This window comes from Spea bombifrons, chromosome 5 (genome assembly GCF_027358695.1).
Source record: "Spea bombifrons isolate aSpeBom1 chromosome 5, aSpeBom1.2.pri, whole genome shotgun sequence".
NCBI classification, from domain to species: domain Eukaryota; kingdom Metazoa; phylum Chordata; class Amphibia; order Anura; family Pelobatidae; genus Spea; species Spea bombifrons.
In genome coordinates this window covers 40,792,736-40,816,793 of record NC_071091.1, presented here as the reverse complement: position 1 = coordinate 40,816,793, position 24,058 = coordinate 40,792,736, and the positions used below count along the sequence as shown (strand labels likewise).

Here is a 24,058-nt window from a genome sequence, read left to right as displayed (position 1 = left end):
ATATGAATTAATATTTACTAATAACTTTGTATTAAAACCTAGTTTGAGAAACACTGTGTTTGGGTTCTTGTAGCTTTTATTATTATGTCAGTAAAATAAGAAGGTGAATAGATAGAGAGGCCATTGCAATAAAGAGATGAAAGTGTAAATTGTATGTTTTTTATTGCAATTTTTCTTCAATTTAAAATAATGTATTTTTTTTATCCGATTAATCGATTAATCGAAAAAATAATCGGCCAACTAATCGATTATTAAAATAATCGTTAGTTGCAGCCCTAGTGCCTACACACTGCTACCCAGGTAGGAGCAGCGCGGTAAAGAAAAAACCATGACAGAGATCGGTAGTGAAAATAAAAGAGAAGGAAAAGACCTCCCAACCGTCATGGCTAGACAGAAAAAAGACTCCCGGAGGAGGAGAGAGAGCGCAGTGTAAACACAAAACAAACTAAGGGCTAATGGAAGCAAAAAAAAGGGGGGGGCACAACCAGGCGAAGCCCGGACAAACGAAAGGCATGAGAGTAGACAACACCCAATATGAAACGCCGGACCTCAGTAACCGGGAATGCCGCAAGGCAAACCGGAGAAACGCTACGGGAGCCGTGTCTCGTGAGCCCGATAGAGGACATGAATGTGTACAAGCATGTGTAACAAAAATAACAACATAAATTATTAATAAAGGTCAAACAAACGGCAAAGAGCGTAAAGCGTCTGCGGTTTAGCGGCCCAGTCACGTGATGGATGAGTGATCCATCACGCAACTGGGCCGCTAAACCGCAGGTTTTGGGTGGCAGTGGGTAGGAAAATTCCCAATCAGGAATAGGTATAGCCAGGAGATCCAGTTTTTCTAGCAGACTCGGTACATCCTCAGCTCGGCGTACAATAAAGTGGTCCGGGCTCTTACGCACCATCAGGGAGAACGGGAACCCCCACTGGTATGGGATGGCAGCATAGCGGAGAGCAGAGGTAAGGGGCCGGAGCATCCGACGATATTGAAGTGTGATGGGAGACAAATCAGGAAATATTTGCACAGCGTGGCCTTCCCACTCCAGGGAGCCGGTCTTGCGGCATGCAGCCAAGATGGCATCCTTGATGGCGTATTCCGTGAGACAGCACACTATATCGCGTGGGGGGCGGTCATCAGGTTGTTTAGGTCGCAGAGCCCGGTGGATCCGGTCGAACTTAATCACCGTATCATCAGGTTGTTGGAGCAGGCGATTAAAAAGGGCACTGGTCACTGTGGAAATCTCAGGCCCAACAATAGACTCCGGGATCCCCCGTACCCGCAAATTAGAGCGGCGGCCCCGGTTGTCAAGGTCCTCGACTTTCTGCATCAGACGTGCAATGGTCGTGGCTTGCAAGTGTAGTCGCTCCGAGGTGGCATCCACTGCCGAGCGGGTGGAGACTGCGTCAGATTCTAGAAGAGAGACTCTGTCGCCCATGTGTTGAAGGTCTCGTTTGATTTCTGCGAGGTCCGCTTTCAGTGGCGCATGGGCGTCCCGTATAATGGAAATAAGATCCGTTTTAGTAGGGAGATCTTTCAAGGAGTCATGCCAATTGTCTCCATCATGATTCACCCGTAGAAGCAGCGGATCCTGACCGGATTCAAATGGTAGATCCGAGGCCAGGCTACCAGGACTGCCAGGTGGTGAGGCCTTCTCCATGGAATCACGGGAGTCCGCATCTGGAAGATGTTGAAAGAAGGACTTCACGGAGGTAGGTATCGTTCGGCCTTTCGGCTGAGAATGTTTAGGGGTAGCAATAGCCTTGAATCTTTCCCCATTTTTAGCGAAAAATCGCCGTTTTGAGATTATATGTGCAGTGGGTCAGAAGAGCTAGCAAGTTAAGCGTCCATTTTGGTCAGCTGTCAAACCACACCCCTCCATAAAGTAATTTTTAACCCCTTTCTGAAAATGGCTGATTTTATTTTTTGTACTCTTCGTGACAATGGCTGATTTAACAGCTAAGCTTGTGTTTAGCTGTAATTTACTTCTTTTTTATTTACTGCATCCACACAATTTATTTTGATCGTATCATATAATTTACTAAATACTGTGCAAAATTGTGGCTTTTTCTGACCTTTACCATATACAAATGTTGATGAAAAAACAGCTATTTGTCCTGTGTTTAGAAATACCCAATGTTTTATAGTTATAGGGCAATACGTACAAGTAGCATATTGCTATTTCAAAACAATTTTTTGAGGCATTGCAGTAATATCAGCTGTGTTCTACGCTCGTTTAACCCCACGACTAACCGGGAACATCAATTGTTGTTAAGGGGATGCATTTCCATGACGAGCCTGGTATGTCAATTGTGGGCAAGAGTATAATAATAATATAGCCTCATATACTGCCTGCTTATTAGATGTACAGGGTACAGAAAGTTGTGTCTTCACCTTGTTACGAAAGCATTAATTCATGTATATGATTATTTCATTACATTAAAATACACAAAATAGGTTTGTTAGTCAATTTAATTTATACAAAAACACAACCCAAAAATGCCTTGCACTCCAATAGCCCCACAACCCGAACACTATAAAATTGAGGAATGTCTGACATATAAAGGAAATGGAAGAAACAAAAAACCTCATAGGTGCAAAATATAAATCTAAAAAAAAAAATTGAAAACCCTACTATTACTAGGAGCAAACGATAAGTAATTTTGTTGTTTTTTAACAGTTAAAACCAGAGCCTAGTTTTTATATTAGTTCACTAACTAGCGCATACTATGTCATGTTTGGATTCAAGATTACAATGATAGTGTAATATACACTATATCTATGATGTTACAGCAATGTATGCTTACCTTGTTTGCAGTTCCATACATACAGCTCCTTTAAACACAGGTCGTTTAGTGACTTGGACATATCCAGCTCCTCCTTGGTAATTACATCTCTCAGCAGAATAACATCTTCATAAGTAAATTCACACTTCTCGCATACAGCTGGTAGAATGCTCTTCAAGGGAACATTAGGATTTACTCTCACTACAGCTTTCTGGGTACCAAGGAAATTCACAACAAGCCTCACAGTTTTCTGCAGAGGGTAAAAACAGAAAAAATAAAGTACTTCTATAATGGATGGTGCATGTAGCTAGTTTGCAGTGTGATAAAGTATCAAATGTGCTTCCTACTTCTACTTGATACCTCACATACAGATCGAATGACTCATTACCATTTTCTTAAGGAGACACAGGTAAAAAACAAGAGGAGTTGGCTTTCTGTTCATACACATAAAGTATAAAGTCAAGAAGCTGAAAATCAGTTTTTGCTGAGTAAGTAGGAATAGTGCTCTGAATACTGAATAGCACCTAATATGTCTCAGTTATTATTCAGTGATAAGTAGATTATAACATATGGCTATGTGTTAAATATGTTTGCTGTATCCTATTATTACCCACAGAACCCGGTTATACAAAAATAAATATTTTAATTAGTAATCACAACGGTCATGTAAAATACACAATAATAGTCAAAAACCTAACTGGACAGAGGGCTGGGTCTGGACTGGCCATTGGCTCACTAGGGAATACCCAGTACCCCATTGATCTGCTGCTCCAGGGTGCGCATAAAAATGTAGTGCACGCATTAGTTACTTCATCAAGTGGCCTTAAAGTGCTAGGGCAGCCCCACCTATTGAGAGCCTCACAACAATCAGAGAAGGCACTCACATGAGAACAAAACACAGAGCTCATACATCCACACAAATAACATACAGGAAATAGGGTGACAACATTTTGTAACTATGATTTAGGGACAACAGTTTGGCTTTGGCCAGAGTATGTGCAAAAACTGCCAATTTTTCTATAGCACAAGCAGTAAATACCAGTATGAAGGAGGAAACAGTGACATCTACAAATAGACTGTTCACGTGAAGACACATACATCTCAACATATGTTTGTGCACACCACATCATCTCTGTACCATGTAAGGTTGCCATTAAAAAAAAAAGGTCAAAACGGTTCCTGATTTACAACTCTGTAGAGACGCATACAAAACTTGCATATCCTTATAGTTACCGTATTTATCGGCGTATAACACGCACTTTTTTAAACTAAAATATGAAGTTGAAACCCTACCTGCGTGTAGGGAGTAATATATAAATTTAATGTGTGTGTGTCTGAGTGTGTGTGTGTCTGAGTGTGTTTGTGTGTCTCTGAGTGTGTGTCTCTGAGTGTGTTTGTGTGTGTGTGTCTAAGTGTGTGTCTGGCTGCATGTGTGTCTGAGTGTGTGTGTCTTAGTGTGTGTGTGTGTGTGGCTTAGTGTGTGTGTGTGTCTGAGTGTGTGTGTGTCTGAGTGTGTGTGTGTGTGTGTGTGTCTTAGTGTGTGTGTGTGTCTGAGTGTGTGTGTGTCTTAGTGTGTGTGTGTGTGTGTCTTAGTGTGTGTGTGTGTCTCAGTGTGTGTGTGTGTCTGAGTGTGTCTTACTGTGTGTGTGGTTTCCCAGATAGCAGTGATTCTGATTAAGTTTTTTTTGTGCTTTTTCTTTATTCTTTATTTCTTTTATTACATTATAATAAATGTTATAATGTTATAAACATTATTCCAACATTAAGTTCATAGCTTCCAAGTTTAAACTTATTTTTTCTTACTCAAATTTCCTTGTTAAAATGGGGGTGCGTGTTATACACCAGTGCGTGTTATACGCCGATAAATACGGTAATTGCTTTAATGCTGAAATTAGGTTTTTAGGTTGGGTAGTTAATTTCTTCAGTGGTGGCGTGTCAAATTTCTATGTTTGTGTTTTTAGTGAGAACAAATGTTTCTTTAAATTCAGAAAATTTTGTTAAACTTTCACATATGTGGTTAACCTTTTTAATGCTTTTATGAAAATCTGCCAGAGTAATGGCATAATATATTACAAAGGTGGGTACGACGTGTGACCATGGCTGCAATGCAGGTGGCTGGAGAACTGTTAATTAACATGCTAATATATTATAGACATTTTCGTGTTCGAATTTGGTAATCCTAGTGCCATGATGCAGAAGTGTTTAGCCAATACTGTTGTGGAGCTCAATAATTAATGCACTTCTAAAATACAATAGTATCCTGGGAATGTGGTTTCTATAGCATGTGGCCCCTAAGGTAGACTGCTGTAATCTTGTGCTAACAGGGTTAACAGAGACGACAACAACAACACTGACAGAATGCTGCAATTGATTAAAATTATTATATTAACTGTATGTCATTGATGCACATATTCAATTTAATGGCTGTGAACCATCAAGGCATTATAAGGTCAAGTGTTACCATTGTAAAATACTGTTACCCTCAAAACTTTCCTTCCCCAAATTCCAGTTTCTATAATTGTTCTACAGTACCCTCAACTAATATTGGCACCTTTGGTAAAGCAATGAATAGGCCAAAGAAAAATGTGAAAAAATGTCTTTGTTGTTTAACCCTTTGATATTTTCTTCCAAAAAAAACACACAAAAATATTTTGCTATCATGGATATCAGGCAATATATATACAATGGAAATATATGTGTAGGAAAATTACTGGCACCCCTATGAATTTATATGAAAAAAAAATAATTTTTGTATATTCCCATTGATATTTTACACAGGGTATAAATATTAGGAATCACATAGGTCAAATTCCTTTAGTCTTTCATCACAATGGTAAGACCAAGGAATATAGCTGTTATGTGCGGTAAAAGGCTATAAGAAAATAACAAAAGCACGGAGAATGCCCATTTCCATCATCAGGGCAATCAAGAAGTTCCAGTCAACTGGAAATGTTATGAATCATCCTGGAAAAGGACATGTGTCTATATTGTCTCAATGTACAGTGAAGAGGAGTGTTCCAATGACCAAGAAATCTCCAAGGATCACAGCTGGAGAATTTCAGAAGTTAGTTGCGCCTTGGGGTCAGAAAGTCTCCAAAACTACAACCCAACATCATCTACATCACCACAAGTTGTTTGGAAGTGTTTCAAGAAAAAAAGCCTATACTCTCATCCATATACAAACTCAACTGTCTTCAGTTTACCAGACACTACTTCACATGGGATCAGGTTCTATGGTCAAATGAAATCAAAATAGAGTTTTTTTGGCAATAAACACCAGAAACACCAGAAGGTGGGTTTGGCAAAAACAGAGATATAGCCACATGGAAAAGTACCTCAAGCTTTAGGGATGTTTTTAGGACCTGGACATTTTATTAGAATACATGGCGTCAGGGACTCAAATATTAACAGATATTAAATGAATACCTGTCGGCCTCTGCCAGAAAGTGTCAAATGGGCTGTGGTTGGATCTTTCAGCAGGACAATGATCCAAAACATACATCAAAATCAACACAAAAATGGTTTACTGATCACACAATTTTTATTATTTGTTGTTTTATATAGCACCATTAGATTCCACAGTGCTGTACAAAGGGTAGATAGGACATACAAATTTGTATGTAACATACGATGACATACCGAAAAAACAGGTGAGAAGGGCCCTGCTCTAATGAACTTACATTGTAGAGGTTCATACCATGGCCATCCCAATTCCCTAAATTGAACCCCATAGAAAGCCTGTGAACAGAAGAGGAGAGCCCACCAGCGTCGACCTTGAAGCAAAGACTGGATTATCAGGGAGCCAAGGAAATCTTGGTCTCAAGGTGGAGTGCTTCGCCCTACAACCACCTTTCCCATAGGCCTAGCGATGATCCAACAGGAGCAGTAAGATCCCAGAGTCTGGTGGTAGAATAGTAAAAAACAAGCCAGATATCAGATCACAGAAGAGCTGCGGAATATCAGGAACAGAGCCAAAGCCAGAAAGCAAGAAAACACAATTGTAAAAGCCAGGTCACAAGAAGAAGCAGGAGTAGAACCATATAAACAAGTACAGGACACTGAGTGTATGACCATCCAATGGCAATGATTTCTGAGAGAACTGGGGTTTAAATAGGCTAGTCACACGAAAACCTTTGGAAATCAGAACTAAGTGAGTTAGAAGCAAGAAGCTGTTTTAGGTGAAAATGCTTAGAAACCACAGCCTTGTGATGCCCAGTAGTTAAAGATGGTGGATAGGCCCCTCAAGGGCCCATGGAAGGCTGGTACCAAGGCACTTTGGATGGCTCAAGTGGTACAAGACGAAGGTTATGCACATTAGAAATGTACAGTCAGGATCATAGCCTTTCCAATGCAGCAAGTATTGCAAGGTGCCTCAGAGGTAACAGAGATCCACAATGTATTTAACTTTTTTTTTATTAAATGACTGCCTTTACAGGGCTATATGTATTACAGACCAAAGGGTTTCAGGAGTAAGTCGAGGAATACCTTAGGGATATGGAGTGCCCAAGGTAGAATGAGTTTGTAAGCAACTCCTCCTGATACCATAGGGGCCAATATAGCGAGGTGCCAGTTTCATGGGGGGTACTCTGAAGGTGTAGGAAACCATAAGCTATCTGCAGCAGACAGGGCCGGCCGAAGACTTAACGCCGCCCGGGGGGGACGGCATTTTAAACTTCGCCGACGCCATAATCTTCGACCCCCCCCCCGGTACTTACCTTTAAACAGTCCTGCGGCGAGTCTCCCTGCTCTGCCACGGTGCCGGCTTGTAATGCTGAGCGCCGGAAATTGACGTCACTTCCGGCGCTCTGCATTACAAGCCGGCACCGGGACCGAACAGGGACACTCCCCGCAGAGGAGAGAGAGGGGCGCCGAGCGGGTAAGTGAAAACCACTCGGTGCCCCTCTCTCTCTCCTCCGCTTCAAAAAAACAAACAAAAAAAAAGTGCCGCCCCTTCTAAAGTGCCGCCTGGGGCAATTGCCCCAGTCTGCCCCATTATAGGGCCGGCCCTGGCAGCAGAACATCTCCTGTTGGCATTTCGGTTATGTCTCAACTAGGCCCTGAGCAAACAGGGAAAAGAAAAATGTGGTGCACTAAGCTAGTCTCAGGCTCAAATAATACAAATGTGTAAAAAGAGGCCTACCAAACAGGTATGAGCATGCTCCAAGTACAGTGTATTGGCTGTACAATGTATAAAAAAAAACCAAAACTGTCTGTGCTTCTCACCCTAATAAAGTTGGCAACAAATATATAAACATAATATAAATTAGAGGTTTTGGTAATATGAATTGGCCAAATCATAATTAAGCTCACCCGCCACGTCAAGGCACACTCTCAATAGGGTGAGAACCTACACTCATCTCCTACATAGTGGGCACACAAGCAGTTTATACTGCTACCAAAACCTTATTAATGTGTTGGGGAGGTGCAATTAAACCTCCTCCCTGGATAGCAAGCTGCAACCAAACAAATGAGGAGCCAACAACCTCAAATATGTGCAAACAGGGAAAAGAAAAATGTTGGTGCGCTAAGCTAGTTTCAAAAATTACAAATGTGTAAAAAGAGGCTGACTAAACAGGTGTGGCGGGTGAGGCCCTGAGCAAGGCTACCCGTATGGACCCCAGCTTTGACTGAGGTTGTCCAGGTGTTTACACACAACAGGAATCCCTGCATCCACAAAGACTGTGGGGAAGGCCAAAGGGTTGGTACCGTAGAGCCAATAGGAGTGAGATGTCTGGATGGACTGCTGGAGGGAGTTATTTCTAACAAATTCTGCCATGAGGTACAAGCTCAGACCATTATCCTGGTTCTCATTGGCGAATATGCTAAGGTATTGTTCCATCGCCTGGTTGGCCCGCTCAGCCACCCCATTAAATTAGGGATGGTAGGCAGAGGAAAAAGCAACAGACATTCCAAAGTTCTAACAAACTGACTATCCCAATCGGACACAATCATAGGCTTAGTCAGGAGCAGAAGGTAGCTTTCGGAGTGAAATGAGGGGCACCATCTTCTATCACCATCAAGATGGTCATATATACCTTAGAAGGTGACAGATCGACAACAAGAGTGGGAATGGATCACAGGAGGATGAAGCAACCTGGGAGGAATTGTCCTAGGAGTTTTGTTGCAGCACATGACATGCCTTGGCATATTTTTGCTCACCTTGTCTCCATTTTGGCCACCAGAATGACCTGGAAACCAAATCCTGCGTATGTGCGATACCAGGGTCTCCTGTCAACTTCAACTCATAGCATTGCTTCAGTATTTTCTGTAGGTACAAACAGCCTCCCTTTTGGTAGGTTGGTATAATGCACCCTAGAAAGTGTCACCCTCAAAGACACACTTTTGCATAAAGCCGGTGTTCTCGTAGGCGGTGCAGGCTCTGTTTCACACAGAATTGATGAGTAGTGATGTCTGTAAAATGGATCAGAATATCCTCCAGATAAACAACAACAAACTGCTGGAGGAATGTGATGGAACCCTCCATCATTGGGGCCCCTGGAGAGGCCAGAGAGCCAGCCTCCTCCCTACCAAATATGGGCCCTGGTCTTGTAAAGACTTCAGTGTGGGGGTAAAGGTGGTCCGTTTCTAATGATTTATTTCCTAAATATTAAAGGCTGAGGACTGTTGAGCGCTGATATTAATATGGGATTGGTCCTGTACTTTGCCAACACAGATGATGTTTTGCAATTACCGTATTTGCTCGATTATAAGACGACCCTGATTATAAGACGACCCCCCCAAATCTGAATATTAATTTAGGAAAAAAAGAAAAAGCCTGAATATAAGACGACCCTATAGGAAAAAAGTTTTACTAGTAAATGTTAATTCATGTAAACAATTTTTTTAATAAAAGCTATGATTGAGAAAAATATTTTGGTTTTATTTCCTTCTATTTTCCAACCTGCCCCCCAGTTATGCACATCTGCCCCAGAAATGCCTTATACCCCCTATATGCCACTGTGCCCCATGATATGCCTTTTAACCCTATATGCCACTGTGCCCCATGATATGCCTTTTGACCCCCTATGTGCCACTCTGCCTCCAGAAATGCCTTATAACCCTATATGCCACTCTGGCATTTAGAGGGTTAAAAGGCATATTATGGGGAAGAGTGGCATCTAGGGAGGTTTAAGGCATTCAGGAGGCAGAGTGGCATATAGAGGGCTAAAAAGGCATTTCTGGAGGCAGAGTGGCATTAAGGGGGTTGAAAGGCATTTCACAGAGCACTCTGTCTCCAGAAATGCCTTATGCCCCCATTTAACACTCCCCCGCCCCCCCCAAACTTACCGGTGCTTCTAACTTCCCTGTCATGTAGCCGGGGCAGTGTGTAGATCCAACGCACTTACGCTGCAGCCGGAAGGAGGCGTGGCTAGCAGCGGGGGTTGTCTGCGTCCATTGCAGCACCGGTGCGGGGAACTCTGATCTCTGACAGTCGGGGAAGGTCTGCGCGATGGACGCAGACAACCCCCGCTGCTAGCCACACCTCCTTCATGCTGCAGCGGAAGCGAATCGCGTAGACATCTACACGCTGCCCCAGCTACACACCGGGGACTCAGAAGTACCGGTAAGTGGGGAGACAGGAGGATCCAGGTCCCCTGCAGCTGCGGGGGATCTGGATCTTAGTCGTCTCATAGTCAGACCTATTTGAGGTCTGATTATAAGACGACCCCGATTATACAACGAGGGGTATTTTTCAGAGCATTTGCTCTGAAAAAAACCTCGTCTTATAATCGAGCAAATACGGTACTTTTCCATGTGTCTCCCTAGAAGTATACTGTCTCATTACTTGCTGAGGGGATTGTCTCTGGCAGCCATGATATGCAACCAGGGAGTGACAAGCCATTGTTTCAGATACCCCCCATGTTGCACTAATATGTTATTTAAGTCAGTCCCCCCCTGTTCCACCACTACAGACATAGTGGAGGTGAGGACCTCATTGTATTGTTAATCCCTTTACTGACCCTATTGTCTCTTGGAGCCAGATTGAGAGGGCGTTTGTGTACCCAATGTATCCCAATATCTTGATTTATGTTAATGTTTGCTGGCTATATCATGCCATGTGAAAAATAAACTAGTCTTCCTTTTGTTTATACCCTACACTGAGACTCAGCTAGTGACTGGGAACAGGAAAGAGTGTCCCAGGCTAAGGGAGCACAAGTCAGCGGGGGTAGTCGGTCAGACTATCCAGCACCGTGACAAGGAAGTCTCTGAAACATTAATTTTCCAATAACTGGAAGACAGCATTACAGAGACCAAATGGCATGAATTTGTAGTTAGAATGCTCAGAAGTGTTGTTGTATGCCGTCTTCCATTCATCGTCGTGTCTGATGCACACCAAAATGTATGCTCCCTGGAGTATAGCTTTGTAAATATTTTGGATCATTTAAGCCTGTCAAAGAGTTTGGCTAGTAGGATAATAGGGTAGGTATTCTGTACTGTGATCTTATTGGGTCTCCTGTAGTCTATATAGGGGTGGAGGTCTCCTTTTGGTAACAAACAGAACAACCGGCTTCTGCCAGGGACATAGATCATTAAAAAAAGCCTAACCCAAGGTGGAACAATACCATGGAGTATGCCTACAGGCCAAAAGGTCAATGAGGGGGCAGTTTCTCGGATTCCTTGTTATTGGAAGACGTTGGCACTCTGTTTACACTTTTCACCAAAGCAGTTCTATGGTAAGACAGACAGTTTGAAGGACAGAAGGGGCCCCATGCAATAATCTGTTCTGTGTCCCAATTGATGTGAGGGTTGTGCAGGGAGAAACAGGTAGTAGTGGGAGGGCCTAGGCTGACTGCGACAAGGTTCTCATATAATATAAACTATCTGTACACAAACTATATTTTATTTTTGCTTGCTTATTGTTGAATTTGTCTTATCTTCTACCTCATAGCTTAATGAATTGATCCAAAATCTTTACCATAATGTAGACAAAAAAACAATAAAAATGGAATCTGTTAACCAAATGAGTGGGAGTGAAAAGTCCCAGCCATTTGTGATTATTATTATAGTGGTCATGCAGAGTTTCCTCCTCATGATTTCAGGGAAGCAGAGAACTGGGATATGATGTCATATCCAATCACTCCTTATCTTTCAGAGTTGCTGTCATGCATTAGTTCAAAGGAAAGCTTCCAGGGACCAGCAAGAAAACCATGCAAACAAGATTGGAATGCTATTACTGGGACACCGGATAGGTCTGTGTAATATGAGACTGTCCTGTAGACTTGTGCATTCGGATTCATACAAACTTTATTTTTAGCTAAATTTACTGAGGAAGAGCCCTTTAGGTAGCTGAAGATGGAAGACGTACCATTTCAGTAAGTAGGGTGGGGGTGTCTGCAGCCAAAAGTCTCTGAAAGCAAATCAACTTTTTCCCAGAAAAAGTTAAATGCAAATGTTTCAAGCTTTTGAGTTCTGATTCGATTTTAAGAATCACCTGGGGTATATTCCTCACATAGGATTCCCAAGTCAGAACTTAACTCCCAGGTATGGTATAGTATCTTCTTTGAAGCTTATTCCGAGCTGTGGTAGGCGCTCACCAGTACCCACAAACAAGGCCTTGGTTTTCTCTAAACTCTCTGAGTGTCGTGAAGAACACGTGGAAGTATGTTTTGGAGCCTATCTGCTAAAATTAATTAAATAGCGTACTAGTCCTATATGAGGCCACCGTCCTTCGATGTCTAGTTGGTTTGAGTATCAATATTGTTCTGGCTAGGGTAAGGGAGGCATCTCAGTATCTCCAAGCAATATATCACCGTATAAATTAGAAAGTATGCCTAATATGTGAGGTTAGGGGGGAAATTTAGTCTTTTACCATAGATGTGTCTGCCTACCCAGTGCCCCACTACTGCTGCTGTGCTTTATCACCTTCCTTGGATAAATTCATCAAAATGGTCCAATCCTTGGAGAAATTCAGTCCAATAGCATACTGCTGACTGTGTCTATTCATTGGTGTTGTGTGGTTGTTGCTGGTGGTGTTGGTCCTGCAATGCAAAATCGAGTCTAGAATTTTTCCTAAACCGTGAGATGCTGCTGTAAATTAAGGTGACCAGAATTTTAAAATGAAATCCGGGGACATTTTTTTAAAATCGGTAAATGGTGAAAAACAGTTTATAAGCATATTTTCTTCAAAATATATATGCAGTGCATTTGGCATGAGTTTATGAAGTGATTGTATGATATATACTTTAGTTATCTCATTTTGTCCATGAGATAAAAAAAAATACTTCTTAGAATATTTTGGGCAGATTGAGAGTATCAGGTGCCTGATGCCAATGATTTTGGGCCTTTTCATGCAAATAAATAACAGACAGAATCTTAACTCCTCGGCATCGATGTGTACTAGATAAAGATGACATCAGTGCTCGGCAGACAATATAGGACAGAATCTTATGTGATGGCATTGGGATTACACTAAAAAAGTCATCATACACAGGACTCCTGAAGCCACAATTTAGTGCGATTCATCCTTTTAAATAAAACATGCAGATTAAAATAGATTCACTTTTCCTCTCACTGATTTCTGGGCCTAGAATGTTTTGTCCTCTGAAATTACTACAAATTAAGGAGGGCGTTTTATCGCTGGATAAATAAAAATTACACCCAAACAGACAGACACACACCAGGACAAGCTCTGCCACACTGACACCCAAACACACACCAGGACAGGCTCTGCCACCCCGACACACAAACACACACTGCCAAACTGACACTCACATCTGGCCAGGCTAAGCTACAAAAAAAATATTTTCCACACTGCTTTGTCGGTGACCCCTCCTTTTGTGTTTTTGCCCCCTTGTGTATCACCCCCAGCCAGCACTATGTGTATTTATGCACCCAGCCTGCCACTCGCTTTAGTATTTATTTATGTAATGGCCCCAGCTGCCCCCCTTGTGTATTGATGCCGCCGGCCCAGATAAAATACTCTATACTTTAGGAGAGTGCTCCTAATCTCAACTTGTTACCTGTATAAAAGACACCTGGGAGCCAGACATCTTGCTGATTGATAGGGGATCAAATACTTGTTTCATTAAGTAAAATGCAAATCAATTTATAACTTATTTGAAATACGTTATTCTGGATTTCTTGTTTCTCTCACTGTTCAAATAAACCTACCATTAAAATTATAGACTGATCATGTATTTGTCAGTGGGCGAACATACAAAATCAGCAGGGGATCAAATAATTGCTTCCTTCACTGCAGGTGTATGTTTGTTATAACATGGAAGATGTGATCACCTCAGAGTTATTGTATGAGGTACCATAACAACAAAATAAGGCATTTCAAAATATTAGGAAGGTGTTTGCTGCAGGTTTTATGACCCAACTCTTCAGTTTTGTCTACAGTGATTGGGCTACACACTTCCTTCCTCACGTGGCACCCAATGGGAAGAAAAACCCTAATTTTAATTTCCTTCTATACAAGTAACACCTGGATATTCCCACAAATGTTTTTACTTTACATTTGTGTTTTATCCTTGTTTATATTGATGCTGTTTAGCACTGGCTTCCTTCCTGTATCCCCGTGCCTTTTCAAAAATTGTTTAGACCCTTCCAACCTGTACCTCATCTATCCCTATCTTAAGTATTTTGAACTGGAACGGAGATACAGAAGCGTATCGGAGTCATGTGTGTGCAGTGAAACTGAGGCTGCTCCCACTACGCGATGTAGTGTACTTGTGTGTGAGCATGGATTTCTACTTGTGTGTGTGTGAGCATGGATGTCTACTAGTATGTGTGTGTGTGTGTGTGTGTGTGCACGGATGTCTAATTGTGTGTGTGCATGGATGTCTAGTGTGTGTGAGCACGAATGTCTAATTGTGTGTGTGTGGGCAAGGATGTGTAAGTGTGTGTTTAACTTGTTTAAGCATTTCTGCATACAGTATATGTGCCAGAGTGTATGTTGGAAGGGTGCAAGGGGCAAAGTAAGCACTGGTGAAAGTATTTTGAACTGGAACAGCGTATAGGGGTCACGGTGGAAAAGCTGCAGGAGTAGTTAGAGGTAAGTGGGTGAGGGCGGGAATGTTTGTTAGATAGCTAGCATGGATGTCTAATTTTGCTTGTGTGGGTGAGCATGGATGTGTACGTGTATGTGTGTGACCATGGATGTCTACATGTGTGTGAGAGCATGGATGTCTAATTGTGTGTGTGTGCAAGCATGTGTAAGTGTGTGTTTCATTTGTTTAAGCGTGTCTGCATACAGTATATGTGCCACAGTGTTGGCACAGAGTGTTGTATGTGTGTGAGCATGGATGTGTACGTGTGTGTGTGTGTGTGTGTCAGCAAGGATATCTACGTGTGTGAGAGCATGGATGTCTAATTGTGTGTTTGTAAACATGGATGTCTAGTGAGTATGAGTAAGTGTGTGTAATTGGTTTAAGCGTGTCTGCATATATATATGTGCCAGAGTGTACGTTGAAAGGGGGGCAAGGGGCAAAGTCAGCACAGCCAAGTTATTTGGGGGCAGCGACGGCACATACCAGCTGTTGGGGGCGGGGCACGTGGCAATTCTTGCCTTAGGGCCCTGTAGTTTCTAGTTATGCCCCTGCTGTTTAGTATGCATCTTTATCGTTATTTTTTGCATAAGCACTATGACCATTTTATTAGGATTAAATAAAAATCCTTTATGCACTAATTTTGAACTCAGTTTACCATCTTCCTTATTTGAATGTTATACATTTTATTTTTATAGAGTTCGAGTAGTTCTGGGGATTACTGAAGCCTCTTTAGGTATTTTTAACTTTTGGGGAATGGGGTGAGCAGGTATGGGATATAGTTGCTCGTGTGCCTATGGGGAGAGCGGGGAGGCTTTTTTTCTTTCATTAACACTTCCATGGCCACATTCCACATAATGTCATGATAACAGCCAGTAAGCTTTGGTTTGTTCTTGTTGGGGCTTCCATGGAAGGAACATGTGGGTAGGGCTGTACTGAGCAGGTGGGGCTAGCCGTACACATGGACACATGAAGATGGATTAGCCCCAATAGACTAACCAGGGCAGGAAGTAAGCAAAACCTGGTCAGTGAGATGGAGTCAAACACCAATCTCCCTGCCTAGAGATTAAATTAAATTTAGCAGCTCATGTTATAAACATACCTGGGAACTTTCTGAGTTTGGCCCGGTAATTCTGATAACCTTTAGACAAAACGCAGGAAGCTTGCAAGTATGCTTGTACAGTCTGCAAAGTAATATCGTGAACACTCTTATACCAATCCCATGGATAAGAAGAAGAAGAGATTAAAGTAATTATAATTGGGTTGGAGTAAAACAAATGGATTAGGAGATGCTGAAGCTACTCGATTTACTTTCACTTCTACACACTCAGCCTATAATGCACAAAATACAAAATTGATTTTTTTTTATTCCCACATTGCCAGTGGACTAATTGATAGATTGAATATGGACATAAGCACTCTCTCTCCCTCAGCTTTATGGTTTGGAAAAACCTAGACTGATTTTGAAAACTTTAATCCACTACTTTTCAGACTGTTATATTCTTCTCCCTTACCTCAGGAATCCTTGGTGGAGGTTTTCTTACTTTTACGTCTGGAACTTTCTCTTTCAGACACAGTGTTTGTATGTCTAAGGTCCCAATCGATGTGTTTGGCTTTAACATGTGTTTGGATGCTCCAGGTCTCACCTCTAATGTGTAATAAGCTGGGTTTAGATGATACTGGCTGCACAAATCCACCAAGAGGTCCATGACTGCTTTACTAAAAAACAATAATGAAAATGTATTCGTAAAATGTATGTGTAAATGAAAACATGTACTCTAAGTTTTGTCATTCAAATTTCCACTCCAGATGCCTAAAGTTATAATATTCTGCAATGCAATTACTATTCAAATGTAAAATGAACAACCACTCATGCATTGAACCACCCTAGCTGACCACCAATCAAATATAACTTTTAAAAGGCTGATCAATATGAGTATTGCACTCGACAGTAAAAAGCTCATACTATATTTGATGGATTATAAGATTTTTTTTCTTCAGAATTTTTTTTTTTAGAAAAAAACAGACCTCAGGTACCCGCTGCTCCCACACTACCAACTAAGCCTCAGTCAAGCTCTCTCATAATACTGTCCTACTCACACTCTCATTCACTCTCTTTGTCAATGTCTTCCTACCTTCTAAGTCAGGGGTTGACTGCTCACCCAATTGAAACACCTTTTTGTTTATTTGTAGCCCAGAAGGAAGCGCTAGAAGCGGAGAAAAGAGCACTCTCCTCCGCAAGTCTTCAGTGTCTTAGTCGCGGTACTGGCGTTTCATGCTGAGCACCGGAATAATGAGAGACTGTAAAAGCGTCTTTGTGTGTTATAGATGTAATAATAATAGATTTTTGGAAAGGCAAAGATGGCACGAGCAGGGTGTTTATGGGATAAAAGGTGGTACAGGTAGTGTGTTATCTACGTGCTGATCAGGTTCTATGTGGGCAGTGTGGATGCGAGGGCTGGCTTTGGGGTGTCCAACCTGTGATCTATGCCTGAAATTTAGGGAGTTTTATCTATACCTTTAATGCAGAGATTTTGTGTCCTATACCATGGAGCAGAGTGGGGCAATTGCTCCAGACGGCACTTTTGAACTTTGCCGCCCCAAGCCCCCTTTTTTTTTTTTTTAAAGCGGAGGAGAGAGAGCCGAGTGATTTTCGCTTACCAAGTTGTCAGTACCCGCTCGGCGCCCCTCTCCTCTGTGAGCACTCTAGCTCGGCCTCGGTGCCGGCTTGTAATGCTGTAAGATGACGTAATTTCCGGCGCTCAGCATTACAAGCCGGGACAGAGACAGAGGAGGGAGACTCGCCGCAGGGCTGCTGAAAGGCAAGTACAAAGGGGGGGGGGCATAGGACGGGTAGATAATGGGGGGGGGCATTTTAAACTTTGCCACAGGCGGCATTATGCCTTGGGCCGGCCCTGTGTGTGGCTTCCAATTGATCTATACCTGCAAAGCTGGGGTTTTTTTTGTTTGTCTGTTGATCCATATCTGCTATTCTATGTTTCCATACATTATTTATGTATACCTGCAAATATGGGGCATGTTTGTCTTATTCATTATGTTTTTTTGAGGGGGTAGGTAGGAGATTGGTTCCAGTGTATAAAAAAAAGGTGAAAAAATGCACCCAAACAAATTTTCCACCTCTGCTTTTCTGAGAAAGAAAAGCAGTTTTCATGATGTTCCTTTTTGTTTGCGGAATATACCGTATTTGCTCGATTATAAGACGAGGTTTTTTCCAGAGCAAATGCTCTGAAAAATACCCCTCGTCTTATAATCGGGGTCGTCTTCTCAGACCCCCCAAAAAATGTCTGCTGGGGCCATGCTGCTTACCGGTCGCGAGCAGCGTCTCTTCTGTTAGAAGCAGGAGGACAGGAAGCTTGCAGCGTCCTCACAGAGCTCTATCTCCCCCTCCCTCCTCTGGGGGCGGGGCCAGAGAAGTTGCTCTACAGCCGGTCCCCTGCAGAAGTCTTCGAGTGAGAGATCTGCAGTTCAGGTAAGGGGGTGGGGGAGGGTTTTTGGGTAAGTATGTGTGATTAATGTGTGAAGTATGTGTGATTAATGGAATGAATGAGTATTTAAATGTGTTTGTGTGTGATAGCATGGATGTGTAAGGGGGGTGGGGGTTGTAGCATGGCATAGGGAGGCTGTAATCCCACTACTATCATCCCCAGGTTCCAGCATGTACTGGCTGCCTTGGCTTGATAGGAGTGTGATTGCTGTTAGCAGTTTGATATATATATATATATATATATATATATATATATATCAAACTGCTAACAGCAATCACACTCCTATCAAGCCAAGGCAGCCAGTACATGCTGGGTTAAAAGGCATATCATAGGGCTGAGTGGCATATAGGGGGTTAAAATGCATTTCTGGACCTCCAGAAATGCATTTTAACCCCCTATATGCCACTCAGCCCCATGATATGCCTATATACCTCCAGAAATGCATTTTAACCCCCTATATGCCACTCAGCCCCATGATATGCCTTTTAACCCCCTATATGCCAGAGTGGCATATAGGGGTATAAGGCATATCATGGGGCAGAGTGGCAAATAGGGGGGTATAAAGCATTTCTGGGGGCAGAGTGGCATAACTGGGGGGGGCAGGTTGGCAAATAAAAGGAAATTTAAAAAATATATTTTTCTCAATCATAGCTTTTATTAAACATGAAAAAATAATTTACATGAATTAATATTTACTGGTAAAACTTTTTTCCTATAGGGTCGTCTTATATTCAGGCTTTTTGTTTTTTTCCTAAATTAATATTTTGATTTTGGGGGGTCGTCTTATAATCGGGGTCGTCTTATAATCGAGCAAATACAGTATATTTTTTTCAAATATTTACTTTCTCAACCATTCGCTCCTCTTTGAGATTATTGCCGGCACACCAAGGTACTTGAAGGTTTTACTTTGGCACACCACTACCAAAAGGTTTCCTACCCCTGTTCTATGTCAACCACTTCTGATCTCTGTCTCCTTTTCCACAGCTCCACTTCTTCTCTTGACTCTTATTTTTCTTCTGTCTTCTTTCTTTGTCCACTTCTCCCTAGTGTCAGTTCTATTATCCAGGTACTTAAAAGCGTAGAGCCTTTGCACACACTCTCTCCCCTAATTGAAGAAACTGGGGGGAGAGGTTGTCCCTGTGGTATACACTATGGCACCGCCTTTTTGCAATAGGCCCTCCTATTTCTACACTTCTTTCTTTGCAAATCTGTCTGCAAAATGCTGGACTCTTGGAGTACATCCACAAAAGGGTGGAGCCATGGCACGCACCACAGGAACAGCCTCTCCACGTTCATCCAAACAGGGCACCTGAATAATGGAGCTCATACCAGGGGGAAGCAAATAAAGAAGAAGCAAGAGAAGAAGCAGACCTGCAGAAAAGGAGACAGGGACATAGAAAAGGTAGGAGAACATTGATAGAGGGCATGAGTGAATGAGGGTGTGAGAGTAAATGAGAATGTGACAGTGTTAGAGATAGAGTGAGAGAGCAACAAAAGCAAAAACAGTGGTTTTTGATTTTTTTCCCAGTAGGGTTGTCTTATATTCAAGCCTCTTCTTTTTATTAAGATCCAAAGTTTAGGGATCATCTTATAATTGAGGAAGTACGGTATTTGAAATGCTGGTATTTTAACCCTTTCCATGCACTTATTTTACCACCAGCCTTTGTGAAACTTTATGGTAGTACATTTTTTTTGTATTTTTTTCACACAAGTTGTACTTCAGGTACTTATCGCTCCTGGTATATGTGCGTGTCAAACTACACCCCAATATGTGTTCAGTAACATCTCCTGAGCGCAGTGATACCCCCCATGCATGGGTTTGTTGGGTTATTTGGGAGGTAAAAGGCCGCCTTTGTGAGGTGTGTATTTTTATGCCATTTAGACATCCGGTCCTACTGCCCCCATGTCCCATATTTGGGACATCTTTGAACCCGGCCAATTCAATTTACCCCATCCACTCATGCATTTTTTAATACAAGACACCCAATGGGCATTTGTCATTTTTTACATGTTACCATATATTTTTTTTTTTTAAACATTTTTGAACAATATTTTTTTTTTTTTTTACTCTCATTAGTGAGCTGGGCTCCATTGACCTTGCATGGTTGGATGCAGTACCTACATTCAAACTGCAGAAGGAGCTCGAGAGTTCTCAAGAGGGTCTGGATAGACACTCTGTGAACTAATTTTCTATTGTTAATGCCATCCTGTGAATGACGGCAACATCATTTACAGGATGGCACTTGTGGTTGCTCTTCGGAGCAATCACAAGGCGATCGGGGTAGGGGGGTAGTGTTACTGACATGCCTCGATATCGAGGCATGTCAGCAACACAGTTTATGCTTAGGAAGCGATTTCTATGGCTTCCTAAGCTGTTTTAGCCGAGCGCCGCTGCGATCTTTGATGATCGGTGCGGCGGCCATTTTTCTTCCGGGGAGGGCTTTCCTCCCCGGATCCACGGTCAGCCTCACTTGTGAGGCTTCCGTGGATGCTGCAAAGCCGCCGATCGCGGCGGAAATGCCACGATCTCGGCGATGCAGCTTTTTAACGGCAGCCCGTTAAAGGCATATCATGGGACAGAGTGGCATATATGGGGACACTTACACACCCAGACACTAATATACCCACTTACCTACCCACTCTTACACTTAGATACCCAGACACTAATATACCCACTCAGACACACTTCGAAACCAAGACACGCACTCAAGCAACTAAGGCACTTCACTCACTGCGACGCCATAGCAGGCGCTTACTGCAGCTCCCACGGGATTACGCAATGACGCTGTGTGACCCCTGCTAGGCCCAGCCTCCTCCAGAAAATTACCGGATCCGCCAATGACTTTGGGACGGCACAGTGCAGGGCTATCCCGGCAGTGAGAAGATACGCGCGTATGCAACCTCTGCTGCCGTCCGCACCTTCGCCGGCGCTCGGTGATAGACGCCGGTGGAAATGCCAGCAGCAACTGAGGTTACCAGACAGGAGGATCCAGGTCCTGCAGGGGATCTGGATCTTAGTTTCATAGTCAGACCTCCACTTGAGGTTTGATTAGAAGACGACCCTGATTATAAGAGGAGGGCTATTTTTCAGAGCATTTGCTCTAAAAAAACCAAAAAAAAACCTTGTCTTATAATCGAGCAAATACGGTAATTTAGTATTGATAGAATGACATATAAAGTTGATCAAAAAACTGTCCTGACTGGGCCTATTTTAAGGTAGGGGCCTGGAGCTGCAGCTCCATCAGTCCCTAAATCAATCCGGCCCTGCTGCGGGCCCGGTCGCAGTTGCTGCTTGCTCCGGCAACAAGGTAAGTAGGGTGAGGGAGGGGGGTGCAGTGAGAAGGGGCAGATACGGGTTAGATGAGAAATGGGGAGAGGGGATAGATAGTGAGGGGGGGTACATATTGAGAAGTGGGGAAGGAGGTACATACTGAAAAGGGGGAACATAGTGAGAAGGGGCAGATAAGATGGGGAGAGGGGGTAGTGTGAATGCGTATGAGAATGAATGAATAAATGTGTGGATTAATTGTGTGAATGTGTATGACAATTAATTAATTCATGTGTGGATGAATTGCTTGAATGATTTGTGAGACTGCATTAATAAATGTGTTAATGATTTGTGTGAATGAGTGAGTAAATGCAAAGATGGTACATAAAGGGTGGGCTTTAACAATAAATAAATAAATAAAAATGGGCTGCTCAGGCTTAAATGCCCGGGCCTATTTTTTAGTCCCAGTCCGGGCCTGCCTATAGTGAAGTTTTAAAAAGCAATACATTTTACACTTATGTATAATGTGGTCTATGGGTTTGTGCACAGATTTGGCTATGTGAGTGATTAAAGTTGAAGGTAAAATGTGAAAATCTGTACTGCTTATGTAGAGTAACTGTGTCTGAGAGAGGCAGCAGAGGTATGGTGTGTAAAAAGAGTTTCATGTAGTGTGTTTCAAAAGTAACAGAAAAAAACTTTTGCCAATTCCCCAGTAATGTATCATTGAAACATTTTTTGATAGGTTGAGTGTCTGGAGAGTTACATCTTACATTATTCATGCTTACATCATTCAATCTTAATGTATACATTTTTGGTGCAATTCTGCTTCTTCAATAATACCATTAGTATGCCCTTGTTTTACTATCTCCTTTAGTTTTCCTGTTTTGGTAAAGCCTACAAACAGCATTTCTCTGTCAAGGCACTGATATAATGTGTGGAGACTGAACTTGTGATCTTAGATACCACAGGGAAGTATAATGACATATTGTGGGTATGGTGACCTCTGTGCTTATCTCATGGATATTGATGACACAGTGATCTAAGTACAGCTGCCATAGTGTTTATATTTTATTTTGTGAGCAGTACTGGTATCATGATTTTAGAAATTATGACACACATTTCATATCCTACAATTGAATTAATAATATTAATATTGTGAAGGTATACATGCAACAAAGCAATACACCTATATAACTCCACTGATGTTGAGAAGAGAGCTTTCTTATCCTGTTTCAGTGGCTGCAATCTTACATTGTGGCACCTTCATCCATGCACTGTAGTAAAAAGCCCCTAACCTCCCTCTGACATCCTCCGGGAGTCAACCCCACACAGAAAATAGGGATGTAAGTTTAGAGGTATTTGGTACCTTTGGAAGGTATGTATTAATTGTCACTGAAGACACACTGCAAATTTATTTAAGGTGTTGCACTATGGGTTCCTTCCTTAATCTATTAAATGTATTCAAGTACTAAAATCTCTGGTTTATGGAGGATTATGCCATGTAAATTGATGTTGCCAACAAAACTGTTAAAACAAGCATTATGCAAACTGCATACAATTTGGTTTCTGATGTTTGACTCTCAGACTGCCAGACTTTATTTAGCACTTAAATTGCTTGTTTTCCCATAAATAGTTCTATTTTCAAGCAATATAAGCTTGTGGAGCCTAAAAATCAAATCAAGTTAGAAAAAAAATCAAATGAGAATAGCATATAACTCTCATACCTACCTTCCATCTACAGTTTCCAATCTTTCTTGGCCATCAGGAAGACATATGCGGAGGTCAACCTTCCTATTCAAAATATTATCCTTAAAGTCTTCTGAACTTTGGTTCCCAGTTCCTTCTGAGTCGGAAAAGGAGTTCTGCTTCGCCAGAGGTTTAGGAGCAGGGGGTTGGCTTGGTGGCGAGGGGGCACGGGCCTTCATTTTTTTTCTAAAATAGTAAGAAAATGACACTGAATTTAAATACATTCTGCAATTACTTTGTTTAGAAATTACCACACAAATGTCCCTGATGGAAAATATAAGGTAGTGAGGCACTACGGTCATTGTTTATTGCAAAATGCCCTGTATGTCTAGTTTCAGTTAATTGCATTTTTGTCATGCACCATTGGTAAGTCGGGGGGGGATGTTATATGTAGTTAACAGAGTGGCATATCAGGAGGGGAAGAGTGGTATTTCTAGGTGCAGATAGGCATTCCTAGGGGGCATAAAGCATATCTGGGACAGAGTGGCATATCTGGGGGGCAGAGTGGCATATCTGGGGGGCAGAGGAGCATATCTATAAGTAAGGTACATTATGAATAAAGGGGGACCTTAAAATGGCTATTGGTTTTCTGTTTGTGTATAACCTGTGCTGACTAACTGCATAATAGATACCAAAAATGTTAAAATACATGTATTCCTGTATATTAGGTAAAATACTGTTATACCATTCCACTAATGTGTATTTTTTCTTTAACAATAAATTCAAATATGGTAAGGTTGTTAGGGAGAACAGACTATGTT

The 24,058-nt window shown here is 42.1% G+C and overlaps 1 protein-coding gene across 6 annotated transcripts in view; it reads right to left on the bottom strand.

Annotated features, from left to right (window-relative positions):
• Positions 1 to 24,058, bottom strand: part of COBL (cordon-bleu WH2 repeat protein) — a 318,027-nt gene that overhangs the window by 174,474 nt on the left and 119,495 nt on the right. For 5 of the 6 annotated variants that reach the window (XM_053468136.1, XM_053468135.1, XM_053468132.1 and 2 more), the window contains exons 2-4: positions 23,280 to 23,483; positions 16,292 to 16,496; positions 2,809 to 3,037 (exon numbers count right to left, since the gene is read on the bottom strand). In XM_053468136.1, coding sequence (XP_053324111.1) covers positions 2,809 to 3,037; positions 16,292 to 16,496; positions 23,280 to 23,476 — 631 coding nt within the window. In that variant the 5' untranslated portion in view covers positions 23,477 to 23,483. The remainder of the gene's footprint in view (positions 1 to 2,808; positions 3,038 to 16,291; positions 16,497 to 23,279; positions 23,484 to 24,058) is intronic. The other variant, XM_053468134.1, reaches the window with a different exon arrangement.